Source organism: Podarcis erhardii (assembly GCF_964252035.2).
Source record: "Podarcis erhardii genome assembly, chromosome: 14".
Classification (NCBI taxonomy): domain Eukaryota; kingdom Metazoa; phylum Chordata; class Lepidosauria; order Squamata; family Lacertidae; genus Podarcis; species Podarcis erhardii.
In genome coordinates this window covers 21,633,342-21,655,115 of record NC_138503.1, presented here as the reverse complement: position 1 = coordinate 21,655,115, position 21,774 = coordinate 21,633,342, and the positions used below count along the sequence as shown (strand labels likewise).

Genomic DNA, 21,774 nt, shown 5'->3' with positions numbered 1-21,774 from the left:
AGTAGCGACGCATTTGGCACTAGTTTAATTCTCGACACACTGATTACATTAGTATTAACTTCATTGGCAATCTGTGTAATTACCCACCCAATCTTGTTATCTTGTTGTTATCCTGTCATCGCATCAAATTGTTCAGCTGATTTGTATCAGTGCTGATGACAGGAATGATGCCAGGGGGCTGCAGGAGCTTATCAGGCTCCTTATGAATATGCAGTTTTTTAAAATAAAAAAAAACCAACTGATGCTAAAAATAGCTTAGCATCGTTCCTGACTATGGTGGCTATGCAGAGTGCAGTCCAGCTCTGTTACATTAAATGGAAAATTGGTCATTCATTCCAAGGGCCACATTCACCTCAGGGCAACCTTCGGGGGTCCACATGCCAGTGGTGGGCGGGGCCAGAGAAAAGTAGGTGGGGCAACAAAGGTAAATCTTACTTTTGTACAGTATTATAGTTTCTGCATGCACCTCTTCATTCTCCATCCTGGAAAACAACCTCTTAGATGATATTTAAATATTTGCAATGTGTAGGAGGAAATTTGAACTCTGTATAGAACACTAGCGGGGAGTGCCCGGGGCTGCCCAGGATTTATTAGAAACCCCAAAATACTGTGTTTTTTAAATGAATATTGTTGTTAGCGGGTTTGGACCAATCACACACAAAAAACGGATGGAGTCTTGCCAAAGTCATGTTTTGGTCCACTGGCTTGATTCAGAATGGTGCCTGACATCCTCACCTCAGGGACCTTCATGCTGAGCTTGGCAACAATTTATCTAGAAGCCTCTGGACACATAGAGAACAAATGGCCATAACAGACAAATATGCAAAATATATAGTAGTTAAGGAGCTGCTTTATGCTACACCAGACCCATGACTGCTTGGCTCAGCACTGTCTTACACTGAGTAGCCAATGGCTCTCCAGAGTTTTGGGCAGCAGTCTCTTTCAGCCATCCCTGAAGAGACAGCTGGGGCATTCTGCACCAAGCTAGGGCCATTTTATTGATTCCAATTAGCAAATGTGTGACTGGCAGCAAGAGCATATGTGTGTGGATTGGGAAGACTTTGCACCTGATTCTCTGAATTCTTTCTCATATTCCAGTTTGTTGAAAACAAGAAGACGGGCAAGAGCAGGAATAAAAGAGCCGCTGTCTACAGCTTCACAGGCACACAGCGCAACAGATGCAGCACTTTCAGGGTGAAAAGAAACCACACCATTTACTGGCAAGAGGGGCTGTTTGTCACCTTTGATGGAGGCTACCTGAGGTAATGGTTGAGGTGCAGCAGGTACAACCAGGGGCATTTCTCACAAGACCCAAAGCAATCTCAGTGTTAAAATGTTGGATTTATTTCCATTATACTGTTTAACAAAAAAAAGGGGGTGAGCCACAGGGCCTATATAGGATTGCCTCCAGGGTTGTATCGGGTTGCTGGGTCATCATGAGTCCAAATTTTATTGCTGTGAATCACCTTGGGAGATAATACCTGGAGATGCCGGGGCTATAATCTGGGCCCATCTGCAGACGCAGCATGGGCTCTTCCACTGGGTAAGACCCCAGGCAGCTGTAACTCAACAGGAATTGCTGTAACAATCCTGCTCTCCCGTCCCTTTCTCAAAAGCGCATCTTTCGGATTTCTCCTCCTTGCAGTGTAGAGTCTTCCAACGTAAACTGGAAGAAGAAGAAAAGCGGCGGCATTAAAATCATCTGCCAGTCAGACATGAGAGATTTTTCAGCAATGGCTTTCATCACCGATCATGTCAATTCTCTAATAGACCAATGGTTTCCAGGTAAGAATTATTTCTGAAAAAGTTGGCTTACAGCAATGATGACTTGGCCACGACTCAAAGAACTGCACTTCAGGCATTCTTGAAGATCTGGGAACCCAGGGTGGTGTTTTCAACTTCTTCTCCATTGAGTGGATCAGTTTTATGCCACATCTCATAATCTGATCTTAGAACAGCCTTCAGGTCTCTATGCTGCATGGGAGGGCTTGGATCCGCAGAGTGGAAGAAAACACAAATGTTCATGAAATGCATATCTAAAGCCACCTTGGGAATCAGAAGCTGGTTGTGCAATTTTCTATTATTGTTTTGCATTTTGTTGTTTAGTCGTTTAGTCGTGTCCGACTTCTTTGTGACCCCATGGACCAGAGCATGCCAGGCACTCCTGTCTTCCACTGCCTCCTGCAGTTTGGTCAAACTCATGCCGGTAGCTTCGAGAACACTGTCCAACCATCTTGTCCTCTGTTGTCCCCTTCTCCTTTTGCCCTCCATCTTTCCCAACATCAGGGTCTTTTCCAGGGAGTCTTCTCTTCTCATGAGATGACCAAAGTATTGGAGCCTCAGCTTCATAATCTGTCCTTCCAGTGAGCACTCAGGGCTGATTTCCTTAAGAATGAAGAGGTTTGATCTTCTTGCAGTCCATGGGACTCTCAAGAGTCTCCTCCAGACCATAATTCAAAGGCATCAATTCTTTGGCGATCAGCCTTCTTTATGGTCCAGCTCTCACTTCCATACATCACTACTGGGAAAACCATAGCTTTAACTATACGGACCTTTGTCGGCAAGGTGGTGATTGTTTTGTATAAGTACTATCAAAAGCAATATTTTTAAATAAAATCTGCTGCCTAATTAATGCCTAATTTGAAAGGTCTTCTAAGTAATTAATCTCACTAAGCAGTCAATTAATCTCATTGGGCAATCGATCAGATGTTGCTGACCAACAAATAATTATTCCAGGCTAGTGATTTTCTGACATTAGTACATCCTCAGGGATATAAAAATATTGTTTGTTGAAACACTACTTTTTTAAAAAATAGAATAAAGTTAATTGTTTATTATTCTGTACTATTAAATTATGTTAATAAAAATCATGTTAAAAATTATTAAAAACAATCAATGCTTGCCCCTTCCACCAGGTGGGCAGCTGTTGCACTTGGTTGCCATCCCGGGCAATGGACAGGCAGCCGTTGAGGGAATTCCCCTTGAGTTCCCGACAGCTGCTGAAGTTCAAACTGGCCAGTGAGTTGCCTCCTCTGGGGTGTGTGCCTCACTGGCTGAGAGGGCATTGGCTGCATGCATACCCTGGCAGCCAGCAGAACAGCAACAGCAGCAACAACTTAAATATAATAGGTAGACTTCAGTTAGTCTGCCATTGCTTTCAATAATCCTATTCTAAGTAGAACTAACATTAGAGACCACCCACTGTTTTTGCTTGTGTACACATTCATGACATTTAATTGGCTGGCTAAAATCCACATGATTAATTGACCTGTGATTTCTTTAATTGGGTGACCTTCATGATAGCTTATGAATGTTGCTAATGCAGGGTAGAGTGTAAAACAATTTTTCAAATCAAATGCAAATTCTGGTCAGTGTGTAGGTTTTGCATTTGAATTGTAGGCAAGAGAAGGATGAAAACCAATACAAGCATCCCCTATGAAATCGGACTAAGCAGCGAGTCTGTTATTTCACAATTATGTAGTTTTGGCAAAAACAAACTGAAAAAGAGGAAACTGCTATGCTAATTTGCTCTGTTTTACAAGCAAAAAGCCCTGATTTAAATGTCAAACTGTGTAACACAAAGCCCTCCCTTTATGAGGTTGAGCTCTGTGCATACCAGAGAACTCATTTCATAAAAAGACTTTGTCCTGTCCTGTGAATTTTTCCATTGTGATTCCCCTAAAAAAGACATTCCTTTCTGGAAGCTTGAAATACCCATGCTGCAGTCTCATCAATGGGGTCCAGTTAGCTTTGAGTAAAAGGTGTTTGATTTATGTTTTTACTTTTGTAATTACAGGCATTTCCCGTTTTGCACACTTTGAACGAACACACGAGCATGCATGTGCAGGTTGTTTTCAGACCCAGAAGAGGGCATAACGGGGCGTGGCGGGCTTATGTGCACTCCACTGACATGTGCAATGACCACAAAACATGTGCACAAAACAGGGGTTGCATATACATAAATGTTTTCATGTTGTAAGCCACCTTGAGCATGGTTTCAGCGATGATGATGATGATGATGATGATGTTGTTATATCCTCCTCAGCACTCACAGCCACAGAGAGCGACGGGACTCTGTTAATGGAGCAATATGTCCCTTGCCCAGTCTGTTCCACCCCTAAAAGTCAAGAAGGAAAAGGCAGCCAGGAAACGGAAGACATGCAATACTTCAACATGGAGGATTGTGTCCTAACTGCCATTGAGCTGGACAGCATCACCTGTGCTCACCACCCGGCCATACCTGTCCCTTTACAGGAGCTGGTCCCTGAACTTTTCATGACAGATTTCCCTGCCAGGTAATACTAATGTCCCTTTTCCTTTTCCCTCCCCAGAGCTACAATATCCAGTTCTTGTTCCCATACCATTTTCTGCTGTAATCATTACTCAGATTTACTCGTTTGTGCATATGTACCGCAAGCAGAGATGGAGGAGAAATTCAGGTTTTGAATTTAAAAGCGAACCTACCCAATTTGCATGTTCCAAAACACATGACACAAACTGAAACAAAGCTGTCCTTGGAAATTTTGCACTTCTCCGAATTTGGTAGTGCAGTTCTCCAGCCAAGTCACCTGTGTGCAAAGAAAATTTCTTATACTAGAGTAAAGCGTGCATAGAAGTGCTTAAATGGGTGAAAACAATATACAAAATTGCATTATTTCAGGGGAAATTGCTTTGCAAAAATGTATACATGGCATACACAAATGTGAATTTGCATGAGGACTTGAGGCCACTGGTCCTGCAGCTTGGCTCATGAGTGAGAGAGCAAATAAGACAGATGTTTTGTTTGACACAGCTCCAGGCAGCAAATAGCTGGGCTGAAAGCCCCATCATGACTGGGGACAGCATTTGCTGTCTTTTCCCAGAGAATTTGGAGATGATGTGGGTGATCTTAAAGCCTGACGTTGCCTTCTTGCACACAACTCCATGTGTGTATCTCTTCATTCCCAATCGTAAGGTTTCTCTCTGTCCCTTTTCCCTTCTCTCACATGCGTGGCCGGCAGATTGTTTCTAGAAAACAGAAAGCTAGAATACACTGAAAATGAAAACAATGTTCTTGGCCAAGGAGGAAGCGGAACGGTTATATATCAGGCACGGTACGAAGGGAAGCCAGTGGCCGTGAAGCGATTCCAGATTAAAAAATGCAAGAGTTCTGCTGGTTCGGCTACAGGTGAATATGCCCTTATTTATTTATCACATTTTATTTTTACATTTGTATCCCACCTTTCATCCAAGGAGCTCAAGGTTGCTGTTGTGCTTGATTCTCTTCCTTCCCATTTTATATCCTCACAACAACCCTGTGAGTTAGGTAGGGTTGAGAGTGAGCGACTGGTTCAAGGTCACTCAGTGCGTTCCAAGGTTGAGTGGGGATTAGAATCCTGGTCTCCCAGGTTTTAGTCCAACTCTCTAACCTCCACACCACACTAGTTCCTTGTGGGTCCTTCTCCCTCGCCACCCAAAGCTATCCATGCTTACCAGCAAACAAGCTTCCATACTTGAGGTACCAGGAGCACCTGTTTAAATACAGCTTTTACAATGTACAAGAAAGAATGTGCATCTTGGTGTGGGGATTTTTTTGTGTGTGTATGGAAGGGGTGGAGAGGTTTGGTGCATTCTAATAAATCTTTGTGCAACATGCACATGTGAATAAAAGCAGCAAGCCTGATCTAGTATGCTACAGGGCAGAGGTCTGAGCAATGCATGGAATTGAGGTGTGGAGAAATGAACACAGGGGGTTATTTCAAAGGTGGAAATAGTTGTTGTTGACCCTTTTGCCTGTGGGCTTCCCAAAAGAATCTTTTTTTAAAAAAAATTAATTTTTATTAACCGACCAATCAAATCAAATCAAATCACATCACATAAATTCCGAATTACAAAGCCGAATTTTAAATTTTTGTTGAGGGGACCCATATTTCAAGATCCGAAGGGGGATTCTGATCATCTTCTTGCTACTGCGTTCATATCCAAATCAGTCCAAATAAAGTTAATAATTCTATCCAGTCTTATCTTGCTGTTTCCACATCTCATCTTGTTCGTATATTTTTTCTTTTTTCATTAAGATCTCTTCTGATAATCTCCTTAAGCAGAAAAACACCAATTATATCCTGTGTGGATTTTTCCGTTCGTCCAATCCTCATATCTAGATGGTTTCCATATATCATCACTTTCATAAATAACATCGCTCTTTCCATCATTAATCTCAGGATCTGTCATTCTTAAGTCCCACTGAGGAGTCTCACCCACAATATAAAGGCAGCTCTTTTCCTCCTCCCAGACTCAAGTCCTCCGACAGAGCTTGCCAATATGGCGACGGTATTTTTAACTGCGTCATTCCAGAGCTCTTAAACCTTCCACGCTCTTCTTAAAACATGCTTTGGTTAGAAAATTTATCTCCACACAGTCGTAAATCCACAGCTTAAGTGATTAAAACGGCATTTCTGACTTGTGAGGGGGGGATTCTTGTGTAATCACATAGAGGAAAGAAAGGAAAGTTTTTTTCCCCTCCCCCATCCAGTCCCTTTTGCCATACCGAGTCTTGGCATATCTTCTCATGATTGATTCTTGTTCCTCCGACTCGTCTTGTTTATCAGAGAACTCTTCAGTTAGCAGTCTTTACTCCCCCTCCTTCCTTGAAATATGTGCATTCGCTTCTTCCTAATTGTTCCTTTTGAAGTTCTTGCAGCTAGCGGCGCGGATCAGAGACAGCATCCAGGAGCACCGAGATCCACAGGAGGGCATTCTGCCTAGTGCCCCCATCCCCACAAATTCAGGGGTGGTATAGGGCACAGCAGGCAAGGGCAGCCCCCCCCCACAATCTTGGGGGGGTAGGGAGGCTATTTACTCCCATCACAGCCTCCTAATTACCCCCTGTAGGTCAGAGAGATGTTATTGTCAGCCATCTTCCGATGCGCCCCTAGTGGCCCCTCCGGCTTCCCAGAAGAATCTTGACTGCTACTCAGTCAGAAGCAGGATGCTGGATTAAATGGACTCTTTTAAAAAAATATATTAATTTGGTTTTGCAAATTGCAGTTTTACAATCACATATCCAATATACAACAGAAGAAACAAGATTCCAAGGAATCTCCTGGACTTCCCTCCTCCCCTTTGTGGGTCCTATTGTTAGTCATTTCCTCCTGCATCTTTTATACTAATCCAAATCTCCATTATATCCAAAATTCACCATTAAACTACAAGTGTTAATCCAATCCTGCTAACAATTTTAACTGTTTACAATGGTTTTTAAGATAAATTATAAATTTCCCTCATTCTTTTTTTAAAATTTTGGTCGTCCTGATTTCTTATTCTTCCGGTCATTTTTGCTATTTCGGCATAATCCATCAACTTAATCTGCCATTCTTCTCTGGTCGGGATTTTATCTTCTTTCCATCTCTGGGCCAATAACATCCGCACAGCCGTGGTCGCATACATAGTCTTTTCTGCTCCAAAGGACTCTTGATCCGGCCCAGCAGAGCTACTCTTCTGTGGTTGTGCCAATGCCCTGCAGCATAAAATAATGTAACAGCAGCGTGTTGTCTCCTCTGCTTAGACTCCATGTTGAGACACCTGCAGGCCATGGATGCCATGAAGAACTTCTCCGAGTTCCGCCAGGAAGCCAGCATGCTCCACTCACTGCAGCACCCATGCGTCGTCTCCTTGATTGGGATTAGCATTCACCCGCTCTGCTTCGCCTTAGAGCTGGCTCCTTTGGGCAGCCTCACCACTGTGTTGTCAGAAAGCTCTAAAGGTAATAACTTGGATCGTCCTTCTGTGGTTTAAGGTTGGGTCCATATGATCCTTTTGAATGGGCTATGGCAGGTCTTTTGCAGGAGCAGAGGGCTGCAGTTCTAGCCATCCACCCCAAGTGATATTTTCTCCCCTGTCTTTCTATAGGGGCATCCTTTGTGCCACTAGGTCACATGTTGACCCTAAAAGTAGCCTATCAGATAGCAGCAGGCCTTGCCTACCTCCACAAGAAGAGCATCATTTTCTGTGACCTGAAGTCAGACAACATTCTAGTGTGGTCTCTAGACGTGAAGGAAAGCATCAATATCAAACTATCTGACTACGGGATATCTCGACAGTCCTTTCATGAAGGCGCTCTGGGAGTGGAGGGCACACCAGGGTACCAGGCCCCCGAGATACGACCTCGGATCGTCTATGATGAAAAGGTAAGTCTCAGGTGTCTGCTTCTGTGGAAGAAATTCACACCTAGAACTGAAGGGCCAATCTTAGGCATAGGAGCCAACTCCTAGGGGCTAAGGCTCCTTCATCGACCCCATAAAATGTTTCAGGGGGCTGGGGACTCCCAAGTTGATGGGCATAGCCATTCAAATGGTATGTGATAGATTGTGCGGGACAGGGCTTACCTGGGTCCCCCCCAATATTTTATTCAACTTGGCACCCCTGATCTTAGTTAGCTATAGAAACCAGAGCCAAGATGTTTCAAAAATGATGGGTTGTATCCAGTGTAGTCATTTAATGATACACTTGTTCCAAAGTAAGCTAAATGTTTTTGCACCAACAGAGCAGCTGGTAACTTTGTCGCACAACAGATTGTAAAATCTCTTGTGCAATGGGTTTCTGATTTTAATTGTTTTTTGAATGTTATAAATATTTATTTTTGGCCAATACATTATTTATTATTATTATTATTATTATTATTATTATTATTATTATTACAAACCACTTTGAGGTTTTAGGACAATCAAGTCGTATACAAAATTTGCAAAAATAAAACAATCAAGAATACAACTGTGCATAGTATTCAAAGTGTGATTCCAAAGCTTACCCGAAATGCAAAGATCTCTGTAATGGGCACGTATTTTACTCCTAGGTGGACATGTTTTCCTATGGAATGGTGCTCTATGAGGTGTTGTCTGGGCAGCGGCCTGTGCTTGGCCAGCACCAGCTTCAAATTGCTAAGAAGCTATCCAAGGGGATCCGGCCTGTCCTGGGCCAGCCCGAAGAAGTACAGTTCCATCAAATGCAGGCCTTGATGATGGAATGTTGGGACACTAAGCCAGAAAAGGTACGAGAAGGTTGTATTGGCACAACAGGGTCCTTTTTGACCATTTTCTGAGTTACAAACAGGGCTCTTCATACATTTTCATCAGCCTAAAACTTTACCTAGGCCAGCATCCTGTTTCAAATTATGTTAACTCACAACAAAAAAAATAAATCCAAAATCCACGTCAACTTTTATTAAGCTACCCAAAATGTGAAAAAATAAATAGCGTGCAAGCTTTTGAGTTTCACAGAATTCTTCATCTGGTGCTGGAATGAGAAGAGCCATCTATGCTCAGTTGGGTAGATAACACCAAGGTTCGATCCCCGTATGGGACAGCTGCATGTTCTTGCATTGCAGGGGGTTTGACTAGATGGTCCTCAGGGTCCCTTCCTACTCTTCAGTTCTATGATTATGTGTCTGCTCTTTGTTTAAGATGGAGCATGGGAGGCAGTAGCAGACAGTCAGGTGTCAGGTGCTCTGCTGGTTTCAGGTTGCAACCAGACCTCCTGGGAAGGAGGAGAGAGCAAATAATGAGGGAGCCCATCCTCCCATTTCTGCAGATACAATAACCAGCTGCGCTGGACCATCAAGAAGGCTGATTGCCGAAGAATTGATGCTTTTGAATTATGGTGCTGGAGGAGACTCTTGAGAGTCCCATGGACTGCAAGAAGATCAAACCTATCCATTCTGAAGGAAATCAGCCCTGAGTGCTCACTGGAAGGACAGATCGTGAAGCTGAGGCTCCAATACTCTGGCCACCTCATGAGAAGAGAAGACTCCCTGGAAAAGACCCTGATGTTGGGAAAGATGGAGGACACAAGGAGAAGGGGACGACAGAGGACGAGATGGTTGGATGGTGTTCTCGAAGCTACAAACATGAGTCTGACCAAACTGCGGGAGGCAGTGGAGGACAGGAGTGCCTGGCGTTCTCTGGTCCATGGGGTCACGAAGAGTCGGACACGACTAAACGACTAAACAGCAACAACAACAACCCAGTTCCAGCTCTGTCCTTAGGGCAAGTTCCTTTGGTAGGCAGAGAACAGGAATGAAGAAGTAGTAGGCAGCTGTTCCCAGGAGGCTGCTCTGCAACCTGAAACCTGCAGAGCACCTAAAAGGGCCTCATTTGAATGTCTGCTGCTGCCTTTCTCCCCCACCCCCCAAAAAACAGCTTTAAGGCTGTTGCTAGATGCAGACACAGATGCCTTGGCCAACAGACGTCTCTCTCCCACCCCCTTTGTGTTGCTTTTGCGATGATGAATTCTGGGTAATTTTATAACCCTGCACAGGATCCTGCGACATTTTGGTTGAGCTAATGAAAGTATTGCGCTAACATGGATTTTGGAATTTTTGATTTGTTAATGCATTTATATTTGGCCCTGCTTTTCCTCCAGGGAGCTCAGGGGAAGCGTATCATGATTCTTGTAATTTTATCCACACAAAAGCCCTGTGAGGTAGGCTGGGTTCAGAGAGAGTGGGGCCCCACTTCAGATCACCTAGTATGGGTGCGGAACAAATTGGATTTGTTTTGCGCTTTAATTAGAAACTGCTAATTCGCACTTCTGCTGGGCCCAGTATTTGATCCCTTCCGCAATGTTGCATTGCCCGACAGCGTGTAAAAGCAAGCCTAGCTAATCCATGCTTCCCGAAAATATGCAAACCAGATTGTTAGAATTCACACTTCGGATTTTGTGATGCAGTTCTCCAAACAATGTGCTTATAAAATGCATATATTAAGGGAAAGTGTGGATGAAAATACATAGGTTGGTGAAAACGGCATGCAAAAATGCATTGACTGGGGGGAATTGTTTGCAAAGAGCTGCCCATTCACACCATATATGTCAAACACCTGCAAAACAATTTCATTTGGGCAACCCTAACCAGATATGTAGAATGTCAAGGTGTATTTTAATCTGTTTTTAGTTTATTGCTGATTTTAATATATATATTTTTGAACAGTTTTTACGATAAATTGTTTTTTCTATTTGCAAACCACTTTGCGGTGTTTGTTTTTACAACCAAGCGGTGTGTAAATTTTATGAAATAAATAAATACATTTTGAGCACTATGGTACCTTTAAATAATGCTTAGGGGGCTCCTGTTTCCCTCACAGACTCATGTGTGCAGCCCCTTGTGTCTCTGTTTGTTCCAGTGGAGTAAAGAGCTCCCTGCATGGTGTGTGCCTCAAAGGAGACACAGAGTTCTGAAGGGGACAGGAGGTCCTTTCATATATACCATCATATTTCATAGACACATTACGCTGTCCTCTCTTTCACACAGCGCCCATTGGCCACCTCTGTGATAGGACGAATGAAAGAACCTACTTTCGCTACGTTCATGTACCTGCTGCCATGTGGGAAGCAGTTGTCCTTCTTCTCTTCCCAAGGGGAAGAGTGCACAGTCGTATTCTGGGATGGGAAAGAAGACGCAAGGTTTGTGTATTGTTGTTTTTATTTTTAGATCCTTCTTGTCATCTTTAGTTCAGCATAAACAAAGCCGTCGCTCAGCATCCCTTGAGCTGCATACAGAAGATGCTCACTTGTATTCCTAGGGAAGGTTGGGTATTCTCACTTTGCAGATGGAAAACAGACCCTTGTAATGAGCGCATTACATTGGATAATGTAGTAATGGAGATCTTGTGGGATCCACCACAATGAGAAGGTTTCAGTGGTCCAGTTTAGAGTTCATTTGTAGACCAAAGTAGTGTTTGGGGGCCATCAGAAAAAGGACTATTTACTATTTACCATTTTGAATCCCTGAGTCCAGGGCATTTGATGAACTAGGATTAGAAGAGTGTTTTGAATTTGAGATGTGAATCTTCCACTCCACTAGTGACACCATCTGATCCTTCCTGCGAAGGAGGAATCTCCCTTCCAGCCATAGATAGGTATATGAGAGCCTTGGGCCCATCTTACTAATTTATCTATATGTTATAAATAAATGCTGTGGTAAAATGGAAGTTATGTCTTGGGTTTGACCAGATTTTTGATGCCCGGGCTTCTCCTTTTTGTTATAGGTAGGGTTGTTGCTGTTGTTTCGTAACACTGGTTTTGGGGGTGTTTTTCCGAAAGGCAGGACAATAACGGGAAAAAGCACATCTGGTTCAAATTTTTAATGTGTAACGTTTTGTGCTCAGGCTGGTTAAGACATCCAGCATTCAGTGATCAATTTATGGATGCTTTGTGGCTTTTCCTTTCCAAATGCAAACAGTATCTTATTGTGAGTAGCAGCAAAATTAAAATTAACTCTCTGTTCCTCCTTGGAAATGTACCCCTGTGCCATTGTTTTAAAAACATTCTGATCCAATTGCCATGATGGCTTTCCCTTAAGCAAACAAATGCAATACTAAATGTGTGGACCCTTTGCATTTGTGAACCTTTGGTTACCTGCTCACTTATTTGTAAATTCTTGTTTCGCATTGCAATGTACATATATTCCTTACATAGTTTAATGAACTTTTCTTGTTTAAAATTGTTGATGCATTTTGCGGAAAACTGTAGAAATCTTTAAATAGATAAAATAAGGGACCCAGAATACAGAGGGAAGGAACGGGGGGGAAACCAGTGCTAGGCAAGTTGCTGTTGTTTTAAGAATGTATCAGATCCTCTGGCCTCTTCAAACCAAACCAACTTCACCATCTTTCATTGTGCTAACTAGGCCTGGAGGATCCAGGTGTTTGGTAGCCAAATGGAATAAAAATGTATTTGCTCATTGATCGTCCCTTTTCCTCCAAGGAGCTGAAGGCAGTATTCATGATTCTCACCTTTTCCATTTTATCCTCACCAAAACTCAGAGATAGATTAGCCCTGGGAGACAGTGACTGGCTTAACCTCATCCAAGTGAATTTCATGGATGGAAGGTTGATGATTTGTTTGAACCTGGGTTGTTGTCCCTCCCTGGTCCTAGTCTTCCAGTCTTGCTTCAACACCACGCTGGCTACGGTTTTCTTCTCCAGAAAGAACTTTTTTTCCTTTCCCATCCTTCCAACTTCCAGCTGGGAAGGTACTTCAAGTGGTACCTCAGGTTAAGTACTTAATTCATTCCGGAGGTCCGTACTTAACCTGAAACTGGTCTTAACCTGAAGCACCACTTTAGCTAACGGGGCCTCCTGCTGCTGCCGCGCCACCAGAGCACAATTTCTGTTCTCATCCTGAAGCAAAGTTCTTAACCTGAAGCAATATCTCTGGGTTAACGGAGTCTGTAACCTGAAGCATATGTAACCCGAGGCACCACTGTATCTTGACAACACCCACTGTGGGGAGCCCCCAAACACCGGGGCTGCTTCCAGGTGAGCACTCTACCTGCTTTGTCGGCACAAAGCTTGTGAAGAGGTTTTACAACCTCGGCTGTTTTGTCGAACAATTGCTGCGATTGGTTTGCAGGGAAGGTACACAAACAATTTTTACCTACCCCACCCCAGTGTATTTTCCTATCACTTTCCTTACCACAAAAGGTCTGGTATTATTATTATTTTTTTAAAGTGAGCTAGTTACACACGAGCGCCAAATCCACTTTAATTGCATAAGCTGAATTTGGTGGTAGGTGTCTGAATCCTGCCCTCATAATATAGCAACAGTGTGGAAGTTACCCTGGGAGATAGAATTTGAGAACCATCCAAACACACAGCCATGATTTTTCTCCACTACTCATGGCTGTTTCTGGCTTTACTTCTGGCGCTGTTGTTAGAATGAGTTCTGTTTTCCTCTTTCCAGGAACTACACGGTAGTTAACGTAGAGAAAGGAGTGGTCGAAGTTGCAAGGATGAGCTGCCCAGGAATGAAGCTGTGCTGCCAAATGAAAGTTCAGAGTTATCTATGGACAGCCACCGAGGTATTTCTTATTCAGCGAGGTATTTCTTATGTCACCTGTTTTCGAGCCAGAGTTTCTCTTCTGCTCACTTGCCGGCACTCCATTGCTTCAGACATCAAACGCATTAAGCGGGTGCCTGCTGTGGTCTGTTAATTGGAAGGGTTGAAGGGCACAGCAGGGCTTCAGATGGGCAGCCTGACATCTCAGGTGGCTCTTCTCCCCCAGATGGTATTTTTAAAAGGGGCCTAAATCCCAACAAACTAAACACATGATTTTTAAAAAAAGGATTGTAATAAAAAAAAATAGCTATTATAATCTAACAGGAATAGATTTGGTATATGAAATACTTTTGCATGAGTTAAAAACAGACAATATGTTCCCACCTATTTCAGAAGCAAGTTGAATTTTTAAAAAGTGGGTACAACATGTTTTCTTCTGTTTCTATATTGTCATATTCTATATATGCCTAATTGTTGAGAAAAGGTTTCCTTTATTTTGTTTGCATACAGGATCAAAAGATTTACGTGTACAGCTTACAAGGCATGTGTCCTCTAAAGGTTCCACAAAAGGGTGTGGACACTCCAGCTGTTGTCACTTGTTTCCTTGCAGTACCTGTCATAAAAAAGGTAAAGCAGAGTGGTTTTCAAAGGTGACTCTTTCTTCTTTTTTAAAACAAAGAATTATTCAGAATTATTCAGATTAGTAAAGCATGCTGGAGGAGTTGTTAATAGCAGAAATACAACTATAGCTCCTGCTGCTGGCAGTTTTAGGAATAACCATTCCCTGTATTTCAGCGCACATTCAGTGCTGTTAACTCTAATACATTTTGAATCAAGTCAGGAAAACTGCCAGGTAATGATGCTAGGCATTCTGGAATTAATGAAAATACATGCTGGTTATAGAGGTCTGAGTCGCTGTAATTCAGAAGGGAGTTGAGGAGCTGCACAAAGATTCCTTCCACTGTGTTTCTAGACAAGATGGTCTACCCTAGCTACAAATTTTTATAACTTCCTCAGAACTTTTAGCAACCTTAATCTAGCTTTCAATTACATGACCGGAGACTCTTGGACTTCCATGCCTGCAAAAATATGAGCATCTTCCTGCAGTGCCCCGACTTATTTTACATGTTTCCACCAATTAGCTATTAAATCAGCTGGAATCTGCTTACATTGGTACCCAATCAAAACTCTTAAAAGGTCTCTGGTGTTGCAAGATACATATTATTGGATCTTGGCTGATGAAAAATGTAGTTCTGTAGACAATTCTATGTCCCATGGGTGGGAACCTTCAGCCTGCAAGCTGATATTGGCCTGCCAGAGGGTCCACTTGCCTGTGAGGCCATTTCCCCCAGACCTCACCATTTGTCAAGCAACTGTCCTCACTCATGCCATCAGCTGATGGGTGGGAAGGTGGAGTTCACTTCTGCCTTATCTGCACACGCCTGTTCCCAGAAGAAAATAGGCACTTGCAGCCAAAGCAGCAGGAATTCACTCCCCTGCTCATCAGCTGACATGGAGGAGGTTAAATCCTGCTCAGTTTGGCTTTGCAAACCTGTTCCTTGCTGGGAACAGGCACGCACAGCCGAATCAAACAGCCTTGTTTCTTTGCAGGCAAAGCATATCTTTCTTGCCTCCCCATCGCCTGATCTCTCCCTGCTGCCAATGTTGGCCTGCAGGATGGAGCCTAATAATTGAACAATGCAAACAGATGAGCAAATGGCATTTTAGAAAGGTAAATGCTGGGCAGGAGGAGGGGGAACTTTCCATCCCCCCCCCCGGCAGTTACCTTTCTAAAATGCACTTTGCTCATCTGTTTACATTGTTACACTGATTAAGGAAATATAATTGTTTCGCTGTAGGGTGGATAGATCAGCTAAAGTAATCAGAACCCTGCAGAGTTTTTGCTGCGTCGCTAACAAAAGCGAATGGATTAACGGATACATTTTACCACTAGGAAACCTGGAATTTTTACCTGCCCCTGGAAAAGTTAATGCATCTCGCAAGAGCTTTATGAATTCCCCTGCTTAAATACAATGGCGTTGTTGATATATTTCTTATAACACTGTATCGAGGTTGGGAATCTAGAATTCTAATTTACTGCCCCCCCCCCCCCAAAAAAAAGACCTTTTAAAAAAGCAAACAACTCTCCTGCCTTTTTAGAATGCCTACCTTGTCCTGGCTGGTTTATCAGACGGACTGATAGCTGTTTTCCAAGCACCTCACGGTATCCCTGAGGACGGCTGCTGCTACCTCTGCTCCCACACGGCCAACCGCTCCACCTTCAAGATCAGCGACGACGACCCCCGCCAGAACCCTTACCCCGTGAAAGCGATGGAGACGGCAAACAACGGGGCCGAAGTTTGGTACAGCAACGGCCCTGGGATCCTCATCATAGACTGTGCCAGTATGGAGATCGCCAGGAGGCTGGAGCCCTACGAACCACCGTCCACGGTTGTGTCCATTGTGTGCAGCTCAGAGTGCAACGGAGAGGAAGTGGCCTGGTGCCTGGACGACACAACCAACCTCCTGGTTATGTATTACACGGCCACTTACCAGCTGTGCGCAAGGTACTTCTGCGGGGACTGCAGCCCCTTGAGGGACATGTTCACCATTCAGCAGCCCTCGGCCTTGATCCCCGCCGAGCTGGCTACAGACAGGAGCCCGGAGCCCGGGAGCAATGCTTCGGCTGATGTGGGGATCCTCCGCAGCCAAGAGCTTGGCATCCAGATATTAAACCACCAGGACTCCTTGACAGACTATTGCTCTGTGTCCTCTGTCTCCTCCTCGTCGGTCAACCGCTTGATGAGGTCTGCCTCAAGCATGCCGAGCTCCCCTGCAAGCTATTCCAGCGCTCCTTTCTCAACAGACTGTGAGGAGCCCGACAAGACGCAGGAGCCTAAGACTCCCTGCGAGGGGCCTGACAGTGATTTGGAACCAGTCAGCACTCACGCTGGCTGCCTCCAGGCTGTGACAATCCTACCTGTGAAAGACCTCCTCTGGATTCCCAGGTAAATTGCACTGGAAGCCTCTCTCTCTTGCAAAGATTTGAATGCCTTTACGTTCGAGGTTCAGGATCCCACGCTGATATCCTGACTTGTCTTCCCAGTTCTTCCTGTTTCTCATTTTTCCAGTCACAAATTCAGTTTTCCATGTTTTGCAGCTGTTTGCATTTTTTTAAAAAATAAATCAATTTTTTGGGAAAGTTTGCCTGGCGCCTTCATTATACACCAGGCATAGGCAAACTCAGCCCTCCAGATGTTTTGGGACTACAGCTTCCATCATCCCTAGCTAACAGGACCAGTGGTCAGGGATGATGGGAATTGTAGTCTCAAAACATCTGGAGGGCCGAGTTTGTCTATGCCTGCTGTACACCTTTAGGCGCCAGGCAAAATGTTCCTTTTTAACCAGGCCTTTGGTTGATCCGATTTACATCCTATGCCCTTTTAAAATATGTTGGGGGTTTTTGTGGAGTTGTATTGGGTTGCTGTTTTTATTCTTATTAGGTATTTTGTGGGTTTATATCTTGATTTTATTCTGTGAACCACCCTGAGACCCCCGGGTATAGGGCGGTATATAAATTCAATAAATCATCATCATCATCATCATCACATGAAAATTTAACAAGTTAGGATGAATTTATCCTAATTAACACAGTTTATATGCAGTTTCAAATAATGTACACATTTTTGCAAGCAGTTTTCCATAATATATTTCATCTCCATCTCTATCTCTGCAAGTGTCTGTGTGGTTTCCACCAGCCTATCTGGTGAAATCTGCACCCTCCAAAGGGCTCAAGGTAGCGTATATGGTTTCTTCCCCACAACAACCTTGTGAGAGTAGGCTAGGCTGAGAGACAATGACTATCCCAAGGCTACACAGTGAGCTTCGTGGCCAAGTGGGGATTTGAACCCGGTTCTTCCAGGTCATAGTGTGGCACTCTAACCACTACACCACATTGGCATTTTATGCACAATTTCCCCCAGTATGCACATTTTTGTAAACAATTCTTTGGCTGGGAAGCCACATAGCAAAAATTGAGTTAAGTGAAAAGGATCGCTGTGTTTCAGTTCCCATATTGTTTTGGGAAATTGACATCTAATAGATTCGGCTTCAGGTGAAACCTGAGTTGAATTTCTCCCTGCTCTCTAATAGCCTCCCAGGCTTTTGAACTACATCCTCTTTGTGCTTCCTACCTGCTTGGCTTGGGAAGCTCATCAAGGCCACAGCTCATCTTGAGAGATTGGAGGCTGCATACAAACACCCTGGGTATGTTTTTGCTCCTCAGCAAAGCCTGACAGACTTCTATGATCCTCTAAGAATCCTGCTGGAGTTTCAGGAGTTCAGGTTTTCTCCTTGGCCTTTTGGATGACTGCTGCTTTGGCCGCTCCAAGGCATCCACACACTCCCGCAAGGAACTTTTCAAACGTCTGCATTTTTCCTGCCGTTGAATCGCCCCCCCCCCCGCCCCCCGCCGAGCTGCATGTAACGGAAATCCTCCTGCTTTCCCTTTCCAGGCGAGGTGGAGATATCATTGTGATCGGCTTGGAGAAGGAAGCCATCTCTCAGCGGGGGAGAGTCATAGCGGTTCTGAAGGCGGCAGAGCTGGCCCCTTATGGGTAAGGATGAATGGGAAAGGGGGAGGTGGCAGGGGACAATTTTGGAAAGACCTGCCGCTCCTCACATGGCAGGCACAGAGAGCCCAGTTCAATTGCTGACATTCCCACTTGTTAACAGTATCTCTGGGAGAGAATCAAGGAGCAGTTCAGAAGAGGCATGTGCACAGGCAGGCACCTTCTCTTCCTTTGCTCATGAGCAGGATCAGATCAAACGCAGCTTTGCTCTCAGCCGTCTGCTAGATCCTGCAAACCTCTTTCACTGGCATGAAGGTGAAGGAAGTTCACTTCAGGCAGGCGAAGGAAAAGGTGGTAATGTGCTGTTCACAACAAGACAAAAGCTAAAGCAAGCCTGGAGCAATTTGGGAGAAGGGATGCATGTATACCAAGGCAAGATATAATTCTGTTAAATAAATAGGCTAGCGTTGCTATAGCGTTTCTATATTTCTGCAAGAGTAGAAGGGTGAAGATTGAAAGGCTTCTCTGTTCAAGAAGAGCATAATTTTTCAATAATTAAATTGAGCAGGATTGCATTATCTTCTTTCATTTTGCGTAATTTATTCTGCCTTTTTTTTTTTTAAACACCCTCATATAAGTTATTCCAAATTAGCTAGTTACAAAGAGAGGGGCAATGAGGAGCTATGCAAAACATGGAAGCACCACCCCTCCTACCTGGAAATGTTGTTTAGCTGCCTTTTTTGGCATATAAAAATTGGGGCAGGATTTGTCCACACCCTAAAACAGATGTGGGGGGGACTTTTGTCCCTCCAGATGTTGCTGGACTTCAACTCCCATCAGCCCCAGCAAGTGTGGCCCAGCAAGTGTGGCTGATGGCCAGGAGTGACTGGACTTAGTTTAGCAACATCTGGAGGTTCCTCAAACCTGCCCCAGAAGAGCTAAAAATTTGCTTTAAAATATCCTTGCAATATACACTGTGCAAAAGGAAATTTCTGTCTTCTATTTTTTCTTTTCTTTTAAAAAGAAACCTCTTTTTTCTTGGTTCCCCAGGACACTGGTGGATGCTGCTGTGCTGACCAAGGACACAGTTGCATGTTGCTTCAAGAATGAGGCCACAGAGTGGTGTTTGGCCGCCTGGAAGAGCTGGGGTGCCAAAGACTTTGACATTTTCTACCGGTCCTATGAAGAGCTGGGAAGGCTGGAGGCTTGCATGCGAAAGAGGAGGTAGCAGCTGTGGCACAGAGGCAGAGACTGGATGCCGGGCGAACGACGCAAAAACTGACACACAGTTTCAGTTCCCAGCAATCTCCGTATGAGGATCTCCAAGGACACTAGATGTTTGCTGTTCAATTTTGCTGCTAAAGGACATTCTAGGTGGCTACTAGCCGTGATGGTGATGCTGTGCTTCCACAGTCAGAGGCAGTACGTCTCTGAATACCAGTCACTGGAAACCTCAGGAGGGGAGAGTGCTGTTGCGCCCATGCTTGGGGGCTTCTCATAAGCATCTGGTTGGCCACTGTGGAAACAGGATGCTGCACTAGATGGCCATTGGCCTGATCCAGCAGGGTTCTTTTTATGCACTTAGGTGGTTCCCCACCCCACATTGCACGTAGTCTATAATGCATTTGGATTTTCAGCTAGCTAAGCAATAGTCCATGGGAAGACCACTCCCGCCCTTAATCTATTCACGCACGCACGTGGATAAGGGCAGCAGCACTTCTTCAAGGTCAAAATAGTGCTGTTGGTTTTGCGATGCATCGCTGACCCCGTAGTTAGCAAGCTTTGTCTTCCGAAACACAGAGGGTGACCCCAAAGTCACACATCAGGTTTCCGATTCCATAGCAATAATAAGGCACGGAATCGCTGCCAAGAGAACACTGCTGTAGATGGAGGTAGCTTCTTCATAAAATGAGAGCGATGAATACAGAATACCACTCTTGATGCCATTTGCAAGCTTCAGGATGGACATACTGCTTCGTTTCTAATCCGTGCATGTTCTGTAACTGCCTGCTGTAATTTTTCATGTCACCAATGTTCCTGTGGGTGGGTGGGGCGGTGTTGGGAAGTCGTGTCCAGCTTTCATTGCAGAAGAACAAAAGAGTGCCCCAGTAGATGGCAATAATGACCATCACAGAACAACAGATAAAGCATTAATGCACTATTATTGCATCAGTGACACATTGCAGAATATGCCCAACAAAAACCCAGCCCCCCCCTTTCTGTAGGGGCCCTTGGTTACGTGGAATCAAGTTCAAATTAACCCCGTTTAGTTTTTGTAGCAAATTACCTCAAAACAAAAAGAAGTGCACAACTCTTAGAGCTTATTGGACTTGCACACAAGCATATTGTTCTGTTGGTTTCAATAATACTTTAAGTGCAGCTATTACTTGTCTAAGGGACTTAACCAAAGGACTAAACAGCTGCAGTACTTTGTTGGTGCTGTGCCCCAGCACTGCACAGGGTTTAAAAGCAGCACCAGGACCCTGCCTGCTGGTCAGGCTTCCCAGAGTAAAACAAAAAATAGTTCCAGGAGAACTTTGCCACTTGCTGGAGTGGGGATGGGGAGCAGGGTAGGCACTATTGTGAGCCCAGCCTTTTCCCCTGCTTGCTTCACCCCCCCCCCCAATCCTACTGATTTAGTGTGGCAATCATTCTTTGGATGGGTGTCCAGTTTCATTATGGGAGGGGAGGATTCTCTGAAAAGATTTTTTTTTATTTCAGCACTACCAAAATAGATTAAACATCAAAACACAGTTTTCTATTTCAAAAATAGACATTATCTCCCCTAAAGATAAGTTTTTTAACAGAGGGATGCACAGGCTTTGGAGGGGGGGTATTTTAAAATGGGGAAATGCATTTCAGATCCAATTTTTTGTGTTGCCTTCATTATAGAATCCCAGCTGCCCTTCCTGCAGCAGACTTTTGCTTGTTTGTTTTTACAGTTCAACACTCTACAGCTCTTCTTCTGTGCTCGAGGAAGAAGTCTCAGTTAACTCCTAACTCCAGTTTCTTCCAGCAGGAGAAGAAAAAAATGCATCCAGCCAGAATTCCAGAGCCACTGAGTGTACAACACTCTGTATAATAACGAGCTGTTTAATTGCACTACTGCAGCTTCAGTTGCCAGTGTAAGTGCAGAATCATGCAAACAAAGCTTCTGGTTGCTCTGAGGAGAATAGGGAGCAACAGCAATCAGTTGCAATGCAGACAATTCCTGGTTAGGTCATCTTGCAAATCTGTGCCACTTAAGGTGTTGTAAAAATTGGGCACAGTGGGTTGGCCGACTTTGAAAGCAGTAAAGCAGAGGTAAGGAACTGGATCTGGTCAGGTCCTTACTTTCCCCATCCACCGCCTGTAGCCACTTGTCAATCAACTGATGTCATAATGACATCAGGTG

At 44.1% G+C, this 21,774-nt stretch overlaps 1 protein-coding gene across 2 annotated transcripts in view; it reads left to right on the top strand.

Annotated features, from left to right (window-relative positions):
• LRRK1 (leucine rich repeat kinase 1) overlaps positions 1–20,284 on the top strand; it is a 75,075-nt gene extending 54,791 nt beyond the window's left edge. For both annotated transcript variants that reach the window (XM_081838625.1, XM_081838626.1), the window contains exons 21-33: positions 1,099–1,262; positions 1,646–1,785; positions 4,046–4,295; positions 5,001–5,167; positions 7,544–7,741; positions 7,888–8,165; positions 8,831–9,025; positions 11,282–11,433; positions 13,714–13,831; positions 14,320–14,436; positions 15,970–16,817; positions 18,324–18,425; positions 19,431–20,284. In XM_081838625.1, coding sequence (XP_081694751.1) covers positions 1,099–1,262; positions 1,646–1,785; positions 4,046–4,295; positions 5,001–5,167; positions 7,544–7,741; positions 7,888–8,165; positions 8,831–9,025; positions 11,282–11,433; positions 13,714–13,831; positions 14,320–14,436; positions 15,970–16,817; positions 18,324–18,425; positions 19,431–19,608 — 2,907 coding nt within the window. In that variant the 3' untranslated portion in view covers positions 19,609–20,284. The remainder of the gene's footprint in view (positions 1–1,098; positions 1,263–1,645; positions 1,786–4,045; positions 4,296–5,000; positions 5,168–7,543; positions 7,742–7,887; positions 8,166–8,830; positions 9,026–11,281; positions 11,434–13,713; positions 13,832–14,319; positions 14,437–15,969; positions 16,818–18,323; positions 18,426–19,430) is intronic.
• Positions 20,285–21,774: the final 1,490 nt, after the last annotated feature.